The following is a 22,898-nucleotide window of genomic DNA, read 5'->3' as shown; positions in this document are numbered from 1 at the left end:
TGGTCGCAGGCTGCAAGGATCGCTGCTAGAGTCAGGAGTGGGAGGTTTGAGGCTGTGGGTCCATGAGGAGGATGTGTATGTTGGAGTAACACAGACTGCTACATCATTGAGTAGCCTGTACTGCAGCAACATCCACGCATATAACCAGCCCTAATGCTGGGTTCAAGTCAGCCTAATTTAGAAACTGACTCGCTGAGTTCAAGTCAGCCTAATTTAGAAACTGACCTGCAGGCTGCTCAGTGCAAATTGGCACAAGTTGCAAAGACGAGGCGGTATTTGTAGGCCTGCGTAAACCCAACGTAATTTTACACAGAGCGTGTACTCACTCAGTCTGAAAATTACAAATCCTGATCGGAACTGAAGTAATATTTTCAAGCAGTGTTTCCAAATGATTTACATCAATTCTGATTGATTTAAATCTGTACAATATGTGTCTATTGACCACGCTGAACCTTAAAAGCCAAACATGTTGCTATGTTTCATTTGTTTTCTATAGATCAGTGGTTCTCAAAATGGGGTCCGGGGACCCCCAGGGGTCCTTGAGGGGGTTCCAGGGGGTCCACAGCAAAAAGGGGAATAATTTATTTTGACTATAATTCCATCCATAAGTAACAGAATGACAGACCGTATGACTATTTTGGTCATGGGTTTCATACACTTTTTGTAATAAAACATCTAAAAGCAAAAATCTTATCAGATGGGGGTCTGTGGTCTAATTTGTGTGAGTTTAGGGGTCCGTGACGAGAAAAAGTTTGAGAACCACGGCTATAGATAACCTGCTATACTCAGTGCACCATGTTCTAGAAAAGTATGGTCCGTCCTCTACACAGATGCTGCAAAACGCGCACATGCAGGCGCATCAAAGGGCAGACAGAGGGTACAACAAACCAAAAATAAAGTCAACTAAAATCTTCGGTTTGGGTATTTCTGTTACTATCACATTTTCACTGTTGGTATATTGTTTTATTTTGTTTGTTTCCAAAAAGTAAAAACATATTCATGACTCCCTATTTTAGGTAAAACAAATTAGATGGTCTGCACTGAATCTGTTTTTACTTTGGTATTGAATAGAGTTTAATTAAATGTCAAAGATAGGGTATTTAAAGCACACAGACTTTTCATTCATTTATTCATTCAATCTTTCTCTAAATGGGTTGATCCAATGAGAGCAACAGGACAATAAAAACATTATTTACTCTTTGGCACTGAAATGTAAAATTGTATTGTAAAACAGGTGTAAAGACAACATGATGCAACAATGCAGCCCTGTTGTTGCATATTTACATACCTGATGTCACAGTAATGGATGTACTGTAGTAATCCTACTCAGAGTGAGAGCTAGAGGGCTAAGTTTGCATGTTCAGGAGGCTGGACAACAATCCCAGCCATCCCAAATACACACAACATACTGCTGTGTGACTAAACAAGCCTTTGGACATTTTAGTTGAAGTTATTTTGTCACACATACTGTTACCTAGGACAAGAATGGACATCCTGGCTCAACAATATAGTGCTGTTTTGTAAGCCAGATTTGAAACTTACTTTGACATGGTCTATATTCTTTTGGTGGAAAAGTTGAAAAACAAAAAAACAATACAAGTTCTAATATATTCTTGTGAATTAACTTCTAAAGAGTATCTATTTCCATAACCTATGATGTAAAAGTGAAAATAATGATTGTAAACTAAACACTTTAATTCATGAATCCAAGAAAATGTGATGTTATTTGACTAAAATCTATGCATTTCACATCATTTTGTACCATCATCATTACGATATTTATAAAAAAAAACAACAACACAAGTTGTAGTTTTTTTAGTTCACATTCTGTTTAATTCATGAAACTGAGCAGTGACACGGAAATACCCGTAACAACCTGCCAACTAGGGCCAAGACATTCTCCAAACAGGGCAGGCAATGTGAGGAATCCCAGTGCTTTCACTGAAAAGGGTAAACAAGCCGACCACCAAAGACAACCAGTTGGCTTACAGACACAGGTCAGACGGGGGAGGGAGGGAGAGCGGGGTGCACATGAAATGAGGTGGACTCTGTTGGCAGCAGGGAGGCATGTGAGTTTTGGGATGTAAGACAAAAGCAGCGTGGACAGTGTTTTGGTTAGTATGAAACTGGGGCAAGTGGGCAGTGTTATGCTGTAGCCGGCGGGTAATGTTTTGGCGGGACCGCCTGTGAGTGTGTGTGTGGTGGCGGCAGTGGGTATGAGAGGAGGAGCTCTGATGGTCTGGTCTGTCAGCATGCCAGGACCACATTCTCATCCTGCTGCTGTTGAAAGGGGCGGTAAAGACATAAACAGGCCCAGTGGGATTAGGGCCCACTCGGAGGAGTGATCAGGGGGGATTTGCTGCCCGGCGGGCACACAATGGCACTGTCGTGTAACACTCAAACACACACCACACATTCTCAACGGCAACGTTGCACAACAGACCCAAGCCTACATAAATCTGATTAGAACTCCCTTTTGTTTGAGAAGCGGCACCGGGGTTAACAGAGGCTAGTCTCGCCGCGGGCCATGTTTGATAGGACAGGGGGTGTGTGGACGTTGGCGGGACGGCAAAGAGAAAGACTGGGGGCACGTTGTGTTGTGGCGGCCTGTTTCCACGTGTGTGTGAAGCCCCAGACAGACGGGGGAGGGTCATGGCTGTGTGTGGAAGCACAATAACAGGATGAATAAAGGTTTTTTTCCCCCCCTCGATTTGTGTGTTTCTGAGTCAGCTGATGATGGTGGATGGAGACAGGATCTAAGCTAACATGAGACAACAACAACACTGGCATGCAGACACAAAGACAGCTAGCCGGTTTGAACCTGTTCAAATAATCTGACTCAGAAAAATGGAAGCAGTGTTGGGTACAAAGGGCAAACAAGGCTCTATAGTTGAATATCAAATGGTCAGTTGCAGAAATGTCTAGAACTTTCCTCACATTTCTATCCCTCTATTTCTCCACAGTGCCGGCTCTGGCCCAGGCTACAGCCATGCCTCTTCTGGAAGAGACCACTCTGCCACAAGAGCACCCACCCACTGTTCCTGTGGTCATCATAGGTAAATATTTCGCCCTTAACCTTCACACTGTGGCCCGAATTCCACACATACTTTTTGTATAACCTAATGTTTGCGTGCATTGCCGTGATGCTAATCCATCACAAACCCGGGTCTGTGTTCAGGCAATGGGCCATCAGGTATTTGTCTGTCATACCTGCTGAGTGGATACAAGCCTTACCTAGACACAGCAACGGTCCACCCGAACCCGATACTATACAGAAAACTGCAGGAGACCAAGCATCTACCCATCACTGAACAGGTGAAAACACCTACTGCACATGTACAAATATGCACAGTCCATTTGACCACACAATCACAGAGGTGTCATGATTTGGTCTTTCTTTCTGCAGGACCTGGAATATTTGAGTGAAGGTCTTGAGGGGAGGTCAAGGAACCCCGTGGCTGTGCTGTTTGACACACTCCTGCACCCCAATGCTGACTTTGGCTATGAGTTCCCCCCAGTCCTTCAGTGGAGGAGGGACAAACAACAACACATCCCACATCTTGTCTTGGGGAGGGCAACACCTGGAGGTGCCTGGCATGTAAGCAACTCCAAATAATCTTCTTCCTTGAAACTATCCACTGCCAAACGTGCTTTTGTCCTATGAAATAGCGTCATTCATTTTCTTCTCTCCCTCTCTGTTCTCATCAGGCAATGGAAGGCTCCATGCTAACTATTAGTCTTGGCATCTGGATGGAGCTTCCCGGGGTCAACTACAGAGACTTGACCAACGGAAAACGAAGGTACTGTGAGAGGACAAGGTTGACAGCAAAGACATCACTTAAGTCACAGTTTAAGTCTGTGCTACTTCTTTGCTCATCGTCTGCCCTCTTCTCTTTAGGGATGTAACCAGTGACAGAGCCACCCCAGAAGAGATCTCATCCTATTACCGTAACTATGTGAAGCTAAAGGGCCTCCAAAAGAATTTTGCTGACAACACCTATGTGACCTCCGTCCAGAAACTCTGCCGGGGGCACGAGGGGGAAGGTCTTGAAAATGGGCACAATGATGAAGGAGATGGAGGGGTGGGAGATGGTGGGAATGAGGGCTTTGAAGGAAATGGAGGGGGGGCTCTCTGGGAAGTGAGGGGATACCAGCAGGTGCAGAACGACACTCATGTCCCCTTCTCTCTGTTTGCTGAGAATGTAGTTCTGGCCACTGGTGCATCTGATTCACCAGTTCGATTAAACGTAGAGGGGGAGGACCTACCATTTGTATTCCACAACATCTCAGACCTTGGCCTGGCTGTGAGCCGGAGAAAACTGGACATGAACTCCGATCCGGTTTTAATCGTAGGTGCTGGTTTAAGTGCTGCAGATGCAGTTCTGTGTGCTTGCAACAGCAACATCAGAGTGCTACATGTCTTTCGTAAGAGCGTAGACGACTCAGACCTCATCTTCAAACAGCTGCCCAAGACCCTGTACCCAGAATACCAAAAAGTCTACAACATGATGTGCTCTCAGACCTACACAAACGTGGCTCCTTCCTCTGCTTCAAACAGATCCCAGCCAGTGAGTATTGCTTCTTCCGTTTGTGCCAAGATGTGCCCAAAGCCCCAACTTACCGCAGGTAACATGGCTGGTAATACTGGTGTCAGCCTGTTTCCTGATTACACCAGTTTCCCCGAACACTGTGTGGTGTCCCTCCAGTCTGACATGAAGTGTTTGCTGCAGGGGAACAACTCCCTGAAGGCATTCAAGATCTCCATGGCCCTGGTGCTGATTGGGACCAACCCAAACTTGTTTTTCTTGAAGGGGCAGGGCCAGTACCTGGGTCAGGATCCAACAAAACCCATCTCCTGCAAGCAGAACCCCATTGACATCCACCCCTACACTTTTGAGTGTACCAAGGAGCCAGGTCTTTTTGCCATGGGCCCGCTGGTGGGAGACAACTTTGTTCGCTTTTTGAAGGGTGGCGCTTTGGGCATTTCCTCGTGTCTGCTGAAGAGACTCAAGAAGAAGGGGAAGCTCATCAGCAATGGGGGGAATAACTTCATTTGAAAAAGTGATGGAGAAGAGAGTAGTACATGTTGGTCGTAGGGCACAGATTTCAAGTGCTTTTACCAACTGATGTAAAAGGGGAAGAGGAAAACAAGAGTTTTAATGTTTTAATCATTAATGCAGTGTTTTTTCATCAAAGCTAAGGCATTTTTACAACTTTCTGAGACCAAAAAAGACAATGGATGTACACTAATTAGTTTCTAAAGAAACAAAAGACAGCTTTCAAGAGTCTTGTCTGACTTCATAAGAAGTCCCCAGAAGTCCAAGCTACCGTGTGCCAATGTTTTCTAGTCGATCTGTAACCTCACAACTGAATGGGACCTTATTTTCATCAGGGTTATTTATTTGTTCACCTTGTGTCTTTCAACCCATCTACTAACAACACTTAATTTGCTGCTGATTTCAGTTTAGCCCTTTAGGAGAGGGAGTGCTCAAAAGTAGAAACCACCACTATAAATCTCCATGGAACATAAAGCTAATAGTTCTGAAAGTGATAGACGCACACAGAGCAACCTGTGGTCCCACTTACAAACTTATTATTTCATAGAGTGTGACCCAACAAGTTCATGGCTAAGCAATCTTAATGTTCCTGATTATTCTGAGCCTACCATTCTTTGCTTTTTTGAGTCTTTGATGACTCTTCATTTAGCTGCTATTGTAGGTAGTCGGAGCCATATACCTAAAAAAAAGTTAGGAGAGTCTAATAAATCTGACCTGTTTCTTTAGTTGTAGCGCTACTGAGAGGCTTTCTATGCAAATAATTTCACGTGCAGATCTGAATGTATTCATGGATGCCCGTTGCTAATTTTACTGTGAGCAATAAGTTTGAATTCAAGTGACATGGCATAAGATATGGTCAATAAAGGACCATTCTGGTGTTTTACATTTTTCTTCTTTTTAATATTATCTTCATATAGGTACTCAGGAGAATGGTGAAAATGGTGAAAATCTTTATTTTTGTTTACATTTATACTCAGAAAAAACACCAATCTTCATAGCACTAAATTTAATTAAACAGTATCCTTTTCACAATAATGTTTACTTATTGTTTCTTTTTTGGGTAGAAAACCGTGAACACTTCTGCCATTTGGCTGCCAACTCCAAATTCTGACAAGAGGAAGCTTCTCACCAACTCATGAAAACACTACACCAGCAGAGTCATCAGTCCGTGCTTTAAACTGTTACCGCACAATGATAAATTTAGACAAAATAAAGATGGACATGGTGTTCACTGAGAGGCTTCTTTAGTGGTGAAATACAATTTGTAGAAAATACAATAAAACAACAAACACCAGCATGGTCCTTTAACCTCAGATAATTGCCAATTACAGCAGGGTTACAATATAGTGGAAAAGTCACATAATTCTTTAATAATAATCCAGTTATCTAGATGCCACAATTACAATAATTAGTGCAAATTTTCTTGTCATTTCGGGCAGAGTCAGTGCCAGCTTATCTGAATCAAAGCCCATATAGATACACATGGAGAGAAGGGGCTTATAAAAGAGCCAAAAACAAAACACAACAGAAAAAACACAAATGCAAAATATCCACTTTTGCAATCAAATCATCCAAATAATGTATTTTTATATCAAATTGAATTTTAGCAGCCACTTTGTATTTTCGTAACTACATTATGCCACTTATAACATGTTGTGGCGATCCCTGTAGAGGCTAACAGTAGCCACTTAAGTCTTTGTGCATGATTGGGCAATTTACGTATCGATATCTATTACCAACTATTATCACTGTAGTCATCATAGGTTTTTCTCAACATTTGTGAAACACAAGACACAAATCTGTTTACCATCCAATATAGATTTCTTTCTAGCCTGTTTGGGAATGTCAGATGAAAATGATTATTCCAGGTCAACTTCGCTCCATCATGATGATTCGAGTGATGAACATTAACCAGACAAATAAACAGGTGATTTCCCAAATAATGTTTCCCAAATGATACGATCAATGTCAGATTTTGTTTCCCCTCCCCCATGTTGCCCAGCTCTACACGTGTGTATCTATAGCTGTATAATTCTTCTGCCATTTCTTTATACAGCTTCACAGTAAACACTAACTACTGTTTCATTAAGTGCAGTTAAGAGAGGTTCTGAGCAGTGACAGTAGCAATCAATTTTCCATTTCTGCCTTCGTTACAGTTATTTAAACACCGTCTGCAAAGAGTGTGTCGCCATATGCATGATTTTCGTGCTGCTCACACACAACTCAAGGTTTGTTAATTGTGATGTGACATTTTGATCCTTGTGTATGGAAATTCTTCTTTTGCCCCCTTCAATACAATATGGTAGTCAGAGTAAGTGTTGGGGGGGTAATGCATTACTTAGGAAAATGTTACTGTAGTCATATTACTTTTACACTAACAAAGTAGTAGAACACATTACTGTTTAATTTTTGGTAATCATATAACAGTTAATTAGTGAAATTGTTGTTACTGGTGTTTAATATTGAATTTCAACTGAATTATTCCTTGATTCTTCTTTCACTGACTTCTGAATATTGTTTTGATATAAATATTAAATATATGCATGCAGGCATGAACTATTGCCTAGCAGCAGCCGCTGTGAGCAGAAGACAGAAAAGTGCTGTAAGGACAGACGTGGGAAGAGTTAAGCCAGTACATTGAAGGACTGCGGAGGAGACTGGCTGTTTCAGCAGTGGAGATAACTCTCATTATAGTTTTGAATTTACTTCAAGGAAAGATAAAAATTTGAACCTGTTACATCCAGGTCAGACACACCTGTCCCCCACTGTCAACTCCCAAGAGCTGTCTGCTTGCTTAACGGGTTTATTTTGTGTCCATTCATAGAATTTACATTTTTAAAACAGATTTGTATGGATGCTAGAAAGCAACTTCTAAGTATTTAGTGGAAAATTTGCTTTAATCACAAAGTAATAGGCAATATAATCACATTGCAATTTAGAGAAAAAGTGTTTAAAGGCAGTCTCCTACTTCCTTTTGCCACCCTGCTGCCCATGAAAGGATCAGACTTGCACAATTCAAGCTGAGTTAACTCTCAGCTTGTACAGGGCACTTGCTGTGAATATGAAGGAACAGTTCAACTGTCTGCACAGCAAAGGCCAAGATATGTTTTGGCATGATGACTACCTATCTGAATAGTTTCAGATATGTAAAAGTGCCTAAAGGGGTGGCTTGTCGGAGAACATTTGAGAAATGATAACACTTGAATCCTTCTCCTCTTACCCACTCGACAAGTTTCTAGCTCAGCTAAACCAGGGAACACATTTGGTCTTAACTTCAAAGCAAAGGAAAAGCTGCTTTCAGCATGTAGAGTTTTAATGCTCTCTTGTACAACTGAAGAGTTTTTAATGTTTTGTATGCCGTATTTTTTATTATTGACAAATAAAGACTTTGAGAAAAAGCTCTGATCATGAGACTTTATGTTACATTACGTGCTGTCAATGGCTTAATTAGGGGAGGGTATAAAGACATTTCAAACGACTGGTTAAGACAGAACAGGAAAAAAACCAAAATATAACATTGTTAAACATTTCTTATAATCTGAGCAGTTATCAAGAGTTAACTACATTTTATCAATCAACTTTATAGTTGAAATACAGATAACAGAAGTTATCTGACAAATGACTTCTTCAGTCCTTGACATGCTTCCTGTGCCTTTGAAATGTTTTCCCTCTGGAGGACCTCAAGATGAAGGCATTTCATCTTCTCTTGGTTAGTTTGGTGGGGTTGTACCTGAAGACACACACACACACACACGAGTTTTATCTCCATGTCAGGATGGGCTTTTAACATTCCTCATGGATCATTCCTCAATGTCCTTAGAGGCATTTTGAACAAACAATAAAAACAGCCCAAATTAAGCGCTGTAAAACATGGACAGTGTTTGAACAGCTTAAAGCAAACAAGCTTCCTATAAACCACGTCTGGACACTTCGTTTAGACCTACCAAAAAAATAGCGGATTGTTTTCTTAGCAGCAGAGTCTGTTCCCCGGCTACGCATGACTGACTGAGCATGACTCAGTGATCAAACAGCTCAGCCTTGACACACACACACACACTAAATCAATCTCAGACTGTCTCTTTTCTGCTTAGTCAAAGAAAACACGCCAGCAACGGCAGCAGCAGCAGCGCCAGCTTACATCACCTCTGTTACCCTGGCAACCGCTGTGACAAAAGAATTACTAAGTTCTGATTGGTTGAACCAAAGCTACAGTGGCCCCATATCCATATTTCTCAGCTGTTGTCTGCACATGATCATAACGACAGACAAGAGGAGGTGTCAGGTATCATATATACTTAAAGCGATGGACAAAGCAAGTCAGGTACAAGCCTTCTATAAACTGAGGTCTATATCAGGGAGGAAGCTGATAACATTCATACCTATCTGGCCAGACAATGAACATTAAAAAGAGGACACACATTACATTATATTAAGGCGAAAGGGACACCATTAACATTAACAGTAGTTTCTCAGTTTAATCTTATGAACTCCGCTAGGACACCAGCATCCAGTTGGCCCTCTCTCCCTTCCTTGCCTCGCTACGTCACACCCTTTGTGGTTTTACCTTAATCAAGAAGACCTAGTGTTTATGAAAATATGGAGTCTGCAAATGTCCTTTTTGGAAATCAGGAAACACTGTACAATTGTCATACTGTGAGCTATCTTCTTCAAATTTGAGGCAGGTATTTTGTTTACAGCACCATACTTCCCCTGACCTTTACAGACAAAACCACAGGCAGTTATTCAGGCTGAAACAAGCTTTTTTATTTTAGGTTTTTCCATTCTTACCAACTTCAAAGAACATCTGGGCTGTTTCTGCATCACCTAGAATGTTTCTGATACTTTCACAAGAAACTTTGGGAGGTTTCCTTTCTGGCAAGACCATATTTGTGCATATGGTCACGGTGGTTCAGGAGCTACAGTCATTTTAGGCTACACAATAGGGGTGGGATGGAGGAGGTTAATCCCCAATATTATTTTTGTCTGTATTATTTAAAAGCAGAATTCATATTGAATAACATACCTTAATTTATTACTCATTCGGAGCACTTATCCCACCTATAGTATGTATGTAAGTCATGACTAGACTCTCCCTTTTGCTGGAGGAATGAAACATCCAGACTCAGGTAACATACAAGAGAGTAACTAAAGTAAATGTCAGTGTCTACTGTGAACATCACCTAATGACAAAACAGAGGTAAAACAAAATGGTTTGGGGAGGCACAACTCAATCTATGAACCTAACGGACATGTGACAGGTCTTTTCAGGAGGCTGAGAGGGGGATATATAAGGTTACTACACATTGTCTTCTAACACAAAATGAGATCCAGTTTCTCACCTGAAGAGGTCATCTCCTACAGACTCCTCCTGTCTGCTGCGGCGTTCCTCCTGAAACAAACACAGACTCAAATCATGAATGGAAAACTTTTACAGACAGATGGAGGAACTAAGAGTGACAACAGTACCTCAGCTGCATCTTTCAGCCATTCATCCAGGTCAGTGTTCTTGCCCCTGTTGTGAACCAGCAGACCAGACCCTCCAATGATGTGCGGTGAGCCCTCTGTACCTGGCACTCGCATCTGTGACATGCACACAAGAACATTAATATGAAAAAAGGAAATTATTCTGTACGTCAGGCAAACTTTGTAGGATATTTTTTATTTGCAGTGGGGTTGGAAAGTTGATTTTGAACATATTAAACTATATTATTTTGATTTTGACTGTAGTCACCCCCCCAAAAAAAGGTGAGTTATATAATAAGAGAGTAACTAAATATTTATACTGTTTCTGAACATCAAAAGAGGCTTCATAGTGTTTCAGTTGTGCAAGATGAATCTGAGTCTGACCTTGCGGAAGCATTTGAAGTTCTTTGCGTAGCCGTTGCCCTGCATCTGTTGTGGTTTGGTTTTGCGAGGTGCATTTATAGTGAGAGATCGAAACTCCACCACAACCAGCTTTTTAGGAAGGTCTTCATCAATCTTTGATTCCTGCAAAAGAGCACATTAAGAAGCTTTTGTCTGATGGAGAGTTGGTATTCTTTCTAGTGTCACAGTCACATGGTTGTCGTAGTCCTACTGATTATCTGCCGAACGCTGTATCTAATGCAAACCTTTCGGAGGCAGACACCAAGCGGAAGGAGGAGGGAAACATCAAAGCACAAAAGTTTGCATCATCTTTGTATTTTGGTTTCGTTTCTGTCTGTGTTTATATTTTAATCTAAATTAACTGAAACCAACACCAAGCTGTGAGCTATCAGTGCCAGTTAGTGAGGCACCAGAGGATGCTGGGCCCGGCTTCCAGCAACCCAGCAGGAAACAAGGACTCACTGGGGTTCAGGTACTGGCATCCTTTGTTTGGTGTCAGCAACAAATGTAACTCAGTGTATGTTGAGGCCTGTTAGTAGCTGGTATAGCCTCAAGGCTCAGTGTTAATTAGTTCCCCTAGATGTAAAAAACGAATTATTTCTCTAGTTCTAGCTGTGCAATGACACTAGAATAGATGTGTCTGCAGAGTATAAAAGATAACAAAAGTGCAGAGATTTAGACGATAGTGACACAGTGTTCAGGCAGTTTGTATCATTTGTGAATCCTGAATGGTTTACAATGCTGTGTTGACATTTTTCTCACAGTAGTTCAGATTAAATTAAAGCTGCAACGGGCCTTTGTGCCTTTGCGCACGTTGGGCTGCGGCGCAGTCGAAGGGCTTCTGTCACGGGCATGTAGATGTCTTCAAACCTGGGCTGTTTTCAGACAGTGCAAGAAGGAGATAAACATCACTTCCTTTGTCCACTATTCTGCCCGCTGCTGGGGCTGCTTTGCTGCAATTTCGTAGGGGGCGCTATTCAGACCGAATATTGTCATGAGGACGTGTTCAGGCCGGGACTTTTATCAAACATGCAAAGTTTGGTGCGGACTGGAGCATTTGCACTAAAGTTATAGCAACTTCCTCTGTCATGGCGTAACATCAAAACTCAACGCACAAAGTACTTTGGGGATAATTTTAACATTTTATCAAATTTTTCACCAGACCTGATGTGCTTGCCAAATTTGGTGAGTTTTTGAGCATGTTTAGGGGGTCAAATTTAGGGTTGAAGTGGCAGATTAATGAACAAAGAAGAAAGAAAGAAAGAAACAGAACAGATACAAGAGGGTCTTTGCCCCTTTGGGGCTCAGGCCGTAACTATTCCTCATTGATTGCTCTTAAGCCTTGGAGAGACTGAATACATCACAAACACAAACGACTTGTTTACCCTGCATCTGGAAGATTTTAAGTGTCAACACAGACAACAAATTCATCGGCTAGCCACTCTTATAGTTCTTAGATGCCAGTTAACACTGAAATTTGAGATGATGCTCTGAGATTGAACTGAGGTGAAGCTGTGAGCCGCATCAAAACCTTTTGATGTGCCATTTAGTAAACACTGTTGGCTTGCAGTCACAGGAAATAGTAGGTTAGTTTACTGACAGGCTTATTTTGACAAATATTAAAGCTCGGAAATACAGCATCAAGGTAAAGCCTGAAAACTGTGCTTATTCAACAGGAGAAAGAGAGACAAGACAACTTACTTGGGCCTCCTGTTTGATTGTAACAGGTTTCAGATGGGCCTCAGTCTTTACTTCAGGCTGACAAATATCTGCTTTGAGTAGTTCTAAATCCTTTAAGAATAAAATGGGAGAAAAATGTAATGGAATACTGAAACATAATTGAATATAAAAGAGAAGTGATTCAATCTTGTGAGCTGAGACAGTTTAAATTTCCATCCTGTGCATTAATGGATGAACAAACTTACATTAAACTCTCTTTCCTCACCTCAATGAAAGACGCGTCATCTTCAGCAAAAGGTTCTAAGTTCTGATTTTTACTGGCAGATGACATCTTTGGAGGTTTGCTGGACTCATGATTTGTTGTCCTGTATTCTGATGGATCGAGCTGCTCGGTCTTGATGGAGACGATATGCTGTTCAGTTTTTCGGCTCTGGTTCTTATTTGTACCTGATTCTTTTTCCAGGCCCACCTGTAGCCTTTGGCTGGTTATTCCACTTTCTTCTTGTTGGATTCGTTGCCTCTTGCTTGAAGATGAAGCCTCCACAGTAGCTTTTTTCTGTTCAGTTGAACTGTGCATTCTTGCTTGTGGTTTCTCATCAAACCAGTCCATATCCTCAGACATTATAGACTCAAGTTCATCCATCTGTATCACTTCTTCCATCTCCTTCCTCTTTCTGCTCAGTGGTTCCCCCTTGGCAGCGTGGGAGACTCTTTCTGACGGAGCATCTGACTGTCCCATGAACAGATCAGCTGCTGACCCCAGCGGAGTCTGGGACGTGGCTGCACGGACTCTGTCTGAACGTGAGGGCATTTCTTTAGACGTGGCTGACGTGTCTGGAGTCTTGATGCTGAAGAATGATTCCAGGGCAGGCCGCTTCGGCTCTGACATAACAGCAGAGAACTCGTCCTCCAGAGCCCTTGATGACCGGATGAAAGGAAGAAAGACTTTTAGGCCTTGTTATCCCTATAACATGTTTTGAATTAAGTGTTTCACAGTATATTAACATTTTCATCTTATTCAGTAATTATCAAAATAGGTGCAGGCCTACAATGACTATATTCTAAAGCATACTGTAGTGTGATTGCTTTCTCTTCATTCCACTAAGAAAAGAAAATCAATTTGTGATTATGACCAAACATCATCCATCCATCTATTTTCTAAAATGTTTATCCTGTCTAGAGTTGCAGGCCGTAAGCGTTATGTCTGCTTTTATTGCAGTCAGTCAAAGGTTTATTGTAATTGTGTAAAGCTGTTATACAGTAAGTGCATATTGATTTGTAAAGTCTGCCCTACATTACCTTGGACCATAACTGGAATGATCCAAGGTGCAGATGTTTACCTTTTCTTGTTGACTGGCTGAAAGAAGTTGGTAAGAGTCGACTGTTTCTGTGGGGAAGCTTGTGCAGAGGTTTTCTGGGGTGACTGCCTCTGTAGGAATGTCTTCATACCACCATTTGTCTTAGGAAAGGATGGCTGGGACCTCATGCCATTACTGCCTCCACCTGAAAGTGAAAAAAGATTTATTTTAAAGAATATTTCTTACATAATTACAGCAATCATGAATGATTCAAAATGTAAAACTTGTGTCTTTCTGCAGTAACCACTTGGCCACCCCAAGACAAGTGGAGCACATTAAATACTTTTCCTAATCACTGTCATTATACAATTGTAACAGCACAACTTTATAAACCCTTAAAAATATATATATTTAAAATTTACAAAAGCTAAATAATAAAAACGAAGGAGTGTTGTTCATCATTACAAAGTGTCTCACTTATAAACATTTACAATTAAGAGGAATTATGTGTAGTTACAGCATAGCCCCATGTTGTGTTACACAGAGTAATCTCATCAGTTCCACAAAGAGTTTAATGTGAAAAAGAAAAAAGAGCAGCCGTATTGGAATCGGTATTGGGAGAGAAAATCGGCACATCACTAATACATTCATGCAGCTACCTGTCAGTCTGGACTCAGGCTTCTTCCTCGGTGAGTCTGTGTTCTCCACAGCGTTGAATGATGAGCTCATAGTGTCAGCCACGATGCACTGAGTGGCCGTCTTCTGAGCTGTGGGTGTGGATCGGCCAAGCTGGCTGGTGTTGCGGTTTGGCCTCTTCTCTGGAGTCTCTCCTACCGATGTCACCCTGGTCACCTCACATAGCGTCGTCCTGTTAAATAAGTAAAATAATACATCAGACAGACTTTCTGCAGCGGACAGAAGAATGAAAAATCTGGTCAACTTTAACAGATTGTCTGTAAAAGTGTGTTTGTACCGTTGTGATGTCTCTGTGTTAACTGCATATGCTGTGATGTTCTGAGACGCTGCAGGTAACACAGTCTCGTCCACCGCCACGTTCTGTGACAGAGAGGCACTTGGAATTCTGGGCGTCACCTTTGGTACTGACCCTAAAACATAAACAAAGATTTATATAAAGAAAATGGTGCTTTTCCACAAAAATGAAAAACAGAACCTCACAACAACCTTCGGTAGTTTGTAATCTGTCTGTTCCCCCACCTGAATCTGGTATTACACTGGATGGATTGCAGTACTTGTCACGGGAAGCATAGATGGCAGCCAATCCAATTTCAGACTCTGTGATGAGACGAAGGCCTTTTCTGTGTCAGGGGAAAAAGAAGACAGAGGTCAAGTTATAAAGTCCTCACAAATCATCATCTAGACAAGTAAATTGCCAAAACACACTCTTATGTGTGTTGCTGCCGAGGAGTTTGTGCAAACCTTTGAACAATGCTCTTCACAGAGTTTGCCCACTCTGTGGCCGAGGGAGGAAGCAGAGTTTGGGAGCTGCCAGTTGTAACATCGACCACACAGCTTTGTGGAGACTCCAGCAGGTCGCGGGGCACGAAGCCCTCCTCCAGCAACTGGCTCCTACCACCTCCAAAATTCACTGCTGCACTCAGACGCTTAAGCTGCAAACAACATAGAGGAGCAGCAGTTACACAACCGCACAGTTAATCTGTTTTCCTACTGACAATAAAATGCTTAAGATCATTTCCACTATTTGATGTATCCTAGTTGTAGCTTAAGGCTCTCTATTTCACTATTGTTCTAATTGAAGGCTCAAGCCTTTCAGTGACTCATCAATAATTTAGTTATAATAAAAGCATGGTGCTTTATTATAATGACAGCTGCTTGATTTCAGCTGCTTCTGTTACCTTTTTCTGGATTTCAGCATGGTAATATACAACCTCATCATGAAATATTTCTGTCAATTTTAGTCAAATCAAATAAAAAAACTGCGGATTTGTTGGTTACAGTTTAAAATAGGAGAAAAACAATCTACATCCCAACAAAAACAGGTGCTGCTTGACCAAATATGAGATATCACTGCAGAAAGTAGAATCCATAGAAATACTGCATAACAGTAAATTAAAAATACTTTCCTACATATTGTTATTAAACAAATACTTCCTGTCTTTGCTTCCTGATGAAACTATGTAAAAAAGTATTAAATTATAATTCTGGCTCATGATGGGTGTTTGTCATTATTTTTGACATGTTATAGATAAGATAATTCATAAAGTGATCTATAAAATAATCGATAGATCCATGAAAAGTGTAAATAATTAGTCCTTGTGAATACGAGGCTCTCCAGTGGAGCAGTGAGTCTCCCAGAGGCTCCCAGTGCTGCCGACTGCCTGGCAACTCATACTCAGCTGATAAACATGAAGCTCACAAGATCACGTGACTTTCCATAATTTTTGAAGCTAATGACTGAAAAACAAGCGCGGTGATGGTCGATTACATAGCCCATAATAAGTGCTCATCTCTATAACCCTCAGGAGTTTTGTTATCCTTTAATGGGGAGGATCACTACAGAACAATTATAAATGACCGCACTGTAGTTGTTGTTCTCTTACCTCCTGCTGCAAACACAACTCTAGTGTTTACCTTGTGGTTTGATGAGCATGACTACAATATTAGGTAATCTCATGAAAGAAGGAGACAAACCTGTTTGGCACTGAGAAAAATGAAGATCAATCCGGTGAAAAGCTGTTTGCGTGCTGGAATAGCTTCAAGGTTCACATCCTCTTTATTCAGGCTGGGCTCATCGATCTCAGGGGTGAAACTTGAAAACAATAAGCAGCATAGATGAGATAATGTTCGGTTCAGTGTAGCCTCTGATGTTCAATTCAGCCTCAGTGCAAATGTGTATACGTAGGATGGGTTGAGTTGTACCTCTCAGCTTTAGGAGGGGATAATTTTTGCTGAACAGCTTTGCTGAGCTCTGAGAAGAACTCCGGCTTCACTATGGGACGGCAGCACAGCAGAGCAGCAATAGTCTAATTAGGAAAACAGAAGGCACATTAACACATTGGCAGGAACACATCACATGTGCTAATGAGAATACAAAGTCTGGTCCTGACCTTGATGGTCACTTTAACAGTAGGCATGGCCAGGTGGGTGCAGTCCTGAGTCCACGAGTTGACCAGCTTTCCACCCAAAGGCAGCAGGGCCTGAGAGAGTGACGCCTTGCCATCATTGTCCAAACATGAAGAACACACCACTGGCTTCTGATGTTCCACACTGAGGTGAAAAAGAGACAGTAAGGGACATTCATAATGCAGAATGAATGAAATTTGTATTAACTGTATGTTATACTCTGCGTTTTCTAAGTTTGGGGAAATGAAAGACATGACAGTGCTAGTTAGTGATTTCAAAAGACAAAATCATGGTTCTGTGATGTAAAATATAACTAACCTTGTTTCAGTCACATACCTGAATTTGCTATGAAAAACCCCAAATGTAATACTGTCCCCTGACTTCAGGTTCACTGGTGTGTTCTCTGCCAGGCGCGTGCTGTTCACAAAGGTACCATACTTGGAGGTGTCCTTAACAGTCAGAGTCTATGAGTAAAATACATGAAAGAAACTCATGACATTGTCCATCAGGCAAAGCACCTTCTTGTTCAATTATCCACATCTCAACAAGAAACTAAACCTAAGATAGAAATGTATCGCAAGCTCAGAAAATCAACTGAACCTTAAAGACCAACTTAAGAACTAATAGACAGGACTGCAGCCTTGACTAAGTGCTTAAGAGGTGACATATAAGACTGTGGTCAAATACATTACTTTTTTTGAGTATAAACCTTTTAGTGGAGCATTATTTAAGTCAACCTCATTGTTGATATTATATATATATATATATATATGGTTTAATTTGTAAAACTAAATGGCAAGTTCTGCAGTCAAATAGGATTTTCAGCAGAAAAATATATCCAGTGGGTTCAGATGAACATAAACAAAAGGAAAGATCTATGCTAGAAGGGTTGGTGATGATTTAAATATGCAGTGAACTAATAATAAAAATAATTTCCATTTCCATTAGACAGATGGAAGCTGTAAGCTTACAGACCATTTCTTCAGACACAAGCCATCAAACAATCAAAAACATAACTGGCCTTAAACCTATGTAGATTATTTTTTGACAGTGTTTAGTAAAGATGCAAGCTTTTAAACTCTCTCCACAATAAGTATTTGACTTGACACAGGAGATATCAAATCTCTTAGCAGTCCATCATAAACAGCTGAACAGTATTACACTTGTGAGTGACCACATTTTACTAGTTTTAGTTATGAAGGACCAGTGCAATAGCACCATCTGCTGTCTTAAAGTGTCACAAAACACAAATGGCAAATATTTTCCAAATTAAATCAAGTTACTCATCTGTATTGCATATTATTAAAAAGGTTTCACATCTTGATACTCCTGCAAAAAAAATCACACTAATATAAAACTATCTACTATACAAACTGTGCGCACTCTAACTGGAACACTTTTATAATCAAACACCTGGTATAGAGTATTGACAGTATTTTCTAATTGTAATTTGTGTCGGATGTCACTTTGTCAGAGATTTTACTTGGTATACATTTGTCACTACTTTACACCACATACAATTATAATGCAAAATCAGAATGTGATCCTATTCACAGACAAGAAGTGACAGTGTCAAATGACTCCCAAGCTCAAATTACTGTTTGTGGTGTTGGGTGACAGTTTGTTTTTCTACAGAATAATGAGCAGCTGGCTTGATGTCATGGCAGTAAGAGTGAGTGCATTACAGTCCTGCTGCTGCTGCTGCTGCTGCTGCTGCTGCTGCTGCTGGGTAAACTACGCCTAAATCTGTCTGTCTGTGTGTTTGATGTTTGTTTGGAAGACATTGAGCATATGGATAAACAATAGAGAAGTGAATTACGATGCTGTATAGCTTTGAGCAATTTCTATGAACGTTTTAATTTAGTTTTTTTCTGCCATGAAAAGTTGTCACCTTTGGAATCCACTGTACCCAAGTGGACCCATCTTCTGTTAATTACATGATGACTACGAGATCATACAGTAACATCCTGAGGGAGGTAAACAAGTTTGGATGGAGGATCATTTTAACATCTGTCATCTGAGTCTTTGTCTCTAGATAGATTCTAGGAAAAACTGTCAAAAAATGAGAACTACAAAGGAAAGCAAAGACATTAACAGATCAACTAAACCCCTCGGCCGCATTGTTTTAAGTAGTATATTTTCGTAGGTATTGATTTATCTGTCTATATCTTTGGAACAGCACAATACAAATTCTATTGATAAGGAATTGACAGCACAGCATACTCTGTTGCACATATTCAGTCCATAAAAATAATTACCTATATATGGAAATTCTCTTGCCATATCACCCTCTCATTTGCCTTCTTTTTCTCACCTGGTCAGTAGCAGTGAGGTGAGCGTGAGCCCGGCTGATGGACTGGTCGCTGGGCAAGAGGATGTCACAGTTCTTGCGCCCCACCACATACTCTTTACTGGAGAGGAGATAGTGGATCTCACCTGGGAGTGACACAAAGCCAGTTATTGACCTTCTAATATATGATTACAAACATTAGTCATATAGTAACATAGCAAGTTGAAAAAATATCTTACTACATGTGACTTTTAAAATGTGTTCCCATTCACCTTCCACAAAATAATTTCACTATGCCGTTGAGCTGATGAATATAGACAAAATCAAATATCACAATATATTTGACTTAGTATCTTGGTATCATTGATATGACTACATATTAATGACATTTGAAGGCTTCACACAATCATTAAACTAAACTGTGGGAGATATGGTCACTGAGGAAAAATAAAAATCAATAATGTGATTTTTTTCTCTGATACTCGGGATTTCTGCAGAGTGTTGATACTAATTTCCAAATGTATAATCTGTATACCACACTTGATGGAATTCATTGGGATCATTTTTATGTAAGGTAACATGAGGACAGGATTTGCTCTGAAGGTAAATCTGATGTAGCAGGGATCAGTCACATTTGGTCAATGTCTGATCTGCTTACTAAGTCAGTATTGGCCCTGACAGGAATCCAGCAGGTTAGATTCAGCTGTAGCTCAGGTGTTTGAGTTGGATAGCTGATAATTGTAGGGTTGGTGCTTCAAACCCAGGTTCTTCAACAAAACACTGGCCCCATATTATTGATACTGATGGCCAGTGCTTTGCATGTCAGCTCTATATTAGTGCAGTACATTTACCATTTCCAAAATGCTGTCATTATAGTGTCATGCAACCTTTACAACCAGGGAAAGACAACACATTACACTCCATTTTTACACCATCATAGCAGTGAAGGTTTAACCTTATGACGCTACTAAGAGGACTGACGTTGGGACAAAAATGTGTCAAATTTGCACATCATCTTTGGGGAAACAAAAAAAGCTCAATGAACTACTTGTCCTTTCAGATTTATTACACAAGATAAAATCTAAATATCACAGTTAAAGTTCAATCTCAACATGTTGTATGAGCATCTAAAATGCTTTATGAGATAAAAAGCTAAACAAACATCCAATCGCTAATTTGTAAACTGCGCCTGATTTAATTTGTAATAAATATATAAGCTACGTGCATCAATGTCTAGTGTCTAATTTATCCATACTGGATTATTTCATGTTAGTATATATGTTAGTATATGAACAATCAGGATTTAGATCAAGTCATAGCACAACAACAGCTGCATTATGTGTACTAAACAATATTTTTGAAACCTTGGACAATCATCAATACTGTGCTGCACTTTTCATAGATGAATCTAAAGCATTTCCCTCAGTCGATCATGGTATTTTATTGGAAAAACTATGCTTGATTGAAGTAGATGAACAATCCATTAAATGGTTTTATGCTATCTCTCAGACAGAACTGAGGCAGTAGTTTCCAATGGTTCCACGTCAAGGCCCCTTAACATTAGTATAGATGTACCACAAGGGTCCATTCTTGGTCCTCTTTTATTCACCATATATATTAACAATATCATCTCTGCAACCCCAAATTGTAATGTACATTTTTATGGAGATGACACTATTTTATATGTCACTGGCTCTTCTCTTAATCTGGCCATTGCAACTCTACAGTCTGCTTTTGATAAATGTGAGATCTCTCTCATCAAGCATAAGCTTGTTTTAAATTAAAACTAAATGTATGGTATTCTCTAGGTCACTTAAGAGTATCCAGCCTACTGCTCTTATCCAAACCCTTCAGGGTTCTGAAATTGAAACTGAAACTGAATGTTATAAATACTTGGGACCCTGGATACCAGACTCATGTGGAACAGCTATCAAGCAAACTAAAGGTCTAAATTGGATTTTTTTTATGTTTCTCTTCTGCTAGTCGAAAGACCATTATATAATCTACAATTCTGTCTGTGCTTGGTAATGATGATATTGTATATATGCATTTATTTTTTATTTCCTGCAAAGGGACTACAAATAAATGTAAATTTTGTACACCACATGATTCACTGGCATATTTAGGCAACCTCTTTAATATGAATTTAAACAGAGAGAAATTAAGAGAGAAATTAGCTCTGCCACAAAAACACGTGTTCTTCTCTTCAAACTAAAAGTTAGGCCTACTTAATGATAATTAATTAATTAATTAATGACTACTGTCCAAAGTTCATCAAACCACGCAGTGAGTCTCCACCCAAAACATCTCATCAAACCTTTAGTCATATTAACAACATAAGTTTACTGACACGGACAGTTAATTTTCTAACTGGTGAGTTTTTTTTAATCACACTGTCTGAACTCTTGATAATGAAAGCTAACTCTGGACGTTAACTTCAGCCCGCTACCGTTAGCTGTGTAATAACTTCAACAACGATAGAAAGAGTTACCTCCAGACTGCAAGGGTGTCAGTATCCACATTTTACTGCTTTATGTTGGTTTTTCATCAATCAAAATCACCAGTGAGTAACAAGTAATGTAACATTTAAGAATAACCAGTCCATTCACAACCACTATCAACAAGGTGTACGTCCACGGCGCGCCATCGTGTGACGACAAAATGCTGCGCCGCTTCTTCTTCTTCTTCTTTATTTATTGGCAGATCGCAGACCAACTGAGTGTCCTTAAGCGTTGTTTTACTGAGCGCCAGTCCCTCTTTTCAATTGTTACCAATGAGGAGAGAGCGGATGCATGAGTATGCGGCCACCTAGAGAAAAAAACGCTGCACTAGCGTCTTTTTCAGAGCGCTCCAACATTTTTTTTGCAGTTGCACTGAGCGCTTCTTCTTCGAGTTGAAAACGTGAACTTTTCAGAAAGGCGCTGGTGTCGTCACTGTCGCTCCCTTTCAGGCAGCCAATTATACATGGTGCTCATGGTGAAAAAACAATATCAAACAAATAGATAATAGCCTAAGAATAACAAATAGCCAATAAAAAGCAAAGAGGTGATGCTCGTCTGTAATACACCTGCGCTTAGAGTGGTAGTATGTTGTCAATATATCGTTGTCATGGAAACAAAATCCATGCGGACACACGCCCTGAAGGTTCATACCGCCACCTACTGTATCAGAGTGTGTGGATTCATGGCATTAGATCATTTGAATACTGATCAGTCTATAGATAAACAAACAAACAAACAAATCGCTACTGTCCTGTGCTCAGTAGTGATTTTAAACTCCATTCCTGTCCTGTCTCATGTACTATATTTCTTAATAACTCCCTCTCTGAATTATATTTACTATAATGCATGATAATGTGTTCTACATCTTCCAGAGTGTTACACCACTGACACAGATTTGATTGACTTTTCCCCACGTTATATTTCCCTTAAAGTGAAAACCTGCATGCCCAAACCTTAATCGTGTAATGATCACCTCCTCTCTGTGGTTACGAATAAAAATCTGTTTCCACCTAATACACTTAAATACAAACTCCATCATCCAACTGTTTTTAGAGTCAGACATTAAGAAATGGAGAACTAACTATATTATTCATCCTGTAAGCCC

At 40.3% G+C, this 22,898-nt stretch overlaps 2 protein-coding genes across 2 annotated transcripts; one reads left to right on the top strand and one right to left on the bottom strand.

Moving 5' to 3' along the window:
• Positions 1–1,611: 1,611 nt before the first annotated feature.
• osgin2 (oxidative stress induced growth inhibitor family member 2) lies at positions 1,612–5,937 on the top strand. The gene is made up of 5 exons (XM_067601505.1): positions 1,612–3,056; positions 3,179–3,315; positions 3,407–3,598; positions 3,709–3,800; positions 3,899–5,937. Exons 1-5 carry the CDS (start codon positions 2,918–2,920, stop codon positions 5,055–5,057), a joined length of 1,719 nt encoding a protein of 572 aa, XP_067457606.1. The 5' UTR covers positions 1,612–2,917; the 3' UTR covers positions 5,058–5,937.
• Positions 5,938–8,457: 2,520 nt separating this feature from the next.
• nbn (nibrin) lies at positions 8,458–22,134 on the bottom strand. Its single transcript, XM_067601504.1, has 17 exons — positions 21,784–22,134; positions 19,317–19,438; positions 17,339–17,466; positions 16,987–17,146; positions 16,799–16,902; positions 16,571–16,688; positions 15,338–15,528; positions 15,116–15,216; positions 14,874–15,006; positions 14,560–14,768; positions 13,943–14,105; positions 12,868–13,519; positions 12,624–12,713; positions 10,905–11,045; positions 10,524–10,637; positions 10,397–10,446; positions 8,458–8,787 (listed from the first exon to the last, which is right to left on the bottom strand). The coding sequence occupies exons 1-17, from the start codon at positions 21,812–21,814 to the stop codon at positions 8,754–8,756; spliced, it is 2,541 nt and encodes an 846-aa protein (XP_067457605.1). The 5' UTR covers positions 21,815–22,134; the 3' UTR covers positions 8,458–8,753.
• Positions 22,135–22,898: the final 764 nt, after the last annotated feature.

The sequence above is a fragment of the Thunnus thynnus genome, chromosome 10 (genome assembly GCF_963924715.1).
Source record: "Thunnus thynnus chromosome 10, fThuThy2.1, whole genome shotgun sequence".
Lineage (NCBI taxonomy): Eukaryota > Metazoa > Chordata > Actinopteri > Scombriformes > Scombridae > Thunnus > Thunnus thynnus.
The sequence above is the reverse complement of the archived record's forward strand: the minus strand, read 5'-3'. Positions and strand labels throughout refer to the sequence as shown.

Bases quoted from the DNA above. Each gene is read 5' to 3' on its own strand.
- nbn (XM_067601504.1), bottom strand. From the start codon at position 21,814: ATGTGGATACTGACACCCTTGCAGTCTGGAG. The intron at 12,714-12,867 runs GTGAGGAAAGAG...TTATTCTTAAAG, and splicing joins ATGACGCGTCTTTCATTGAG to GATTTAGAACTACTCAAAGC. The intron at 8,788-10,396 runs GTGAGAAACTGG...GTGTGTCTTCAG, and splicing joins GTAGGAGATGACCTCTTCAG to GTACAACCCCACCAAACTAA.
- osgin2 (XM_067601505.1), top strand. From the start codon at position 2,918: ATGTCTAGAACTTTCCTCACATTTCTATCCCTCTATTTCTCCACAGTG. The intron at 3,316-3,406 runs GTGAAAACACCT...TTCTTTCTGCAG, and splicing joins ATCTACCCATCACTGAACAG to GACCTGGAATATTTGAGTGA. The intron at 3,801-3,898 runs GTACTGTGAGAG...TCTTCTCTTTAG, and splicing joins TTGACCAACGGAAAACGAAG to GGATGTAACCAGTGACAGAG.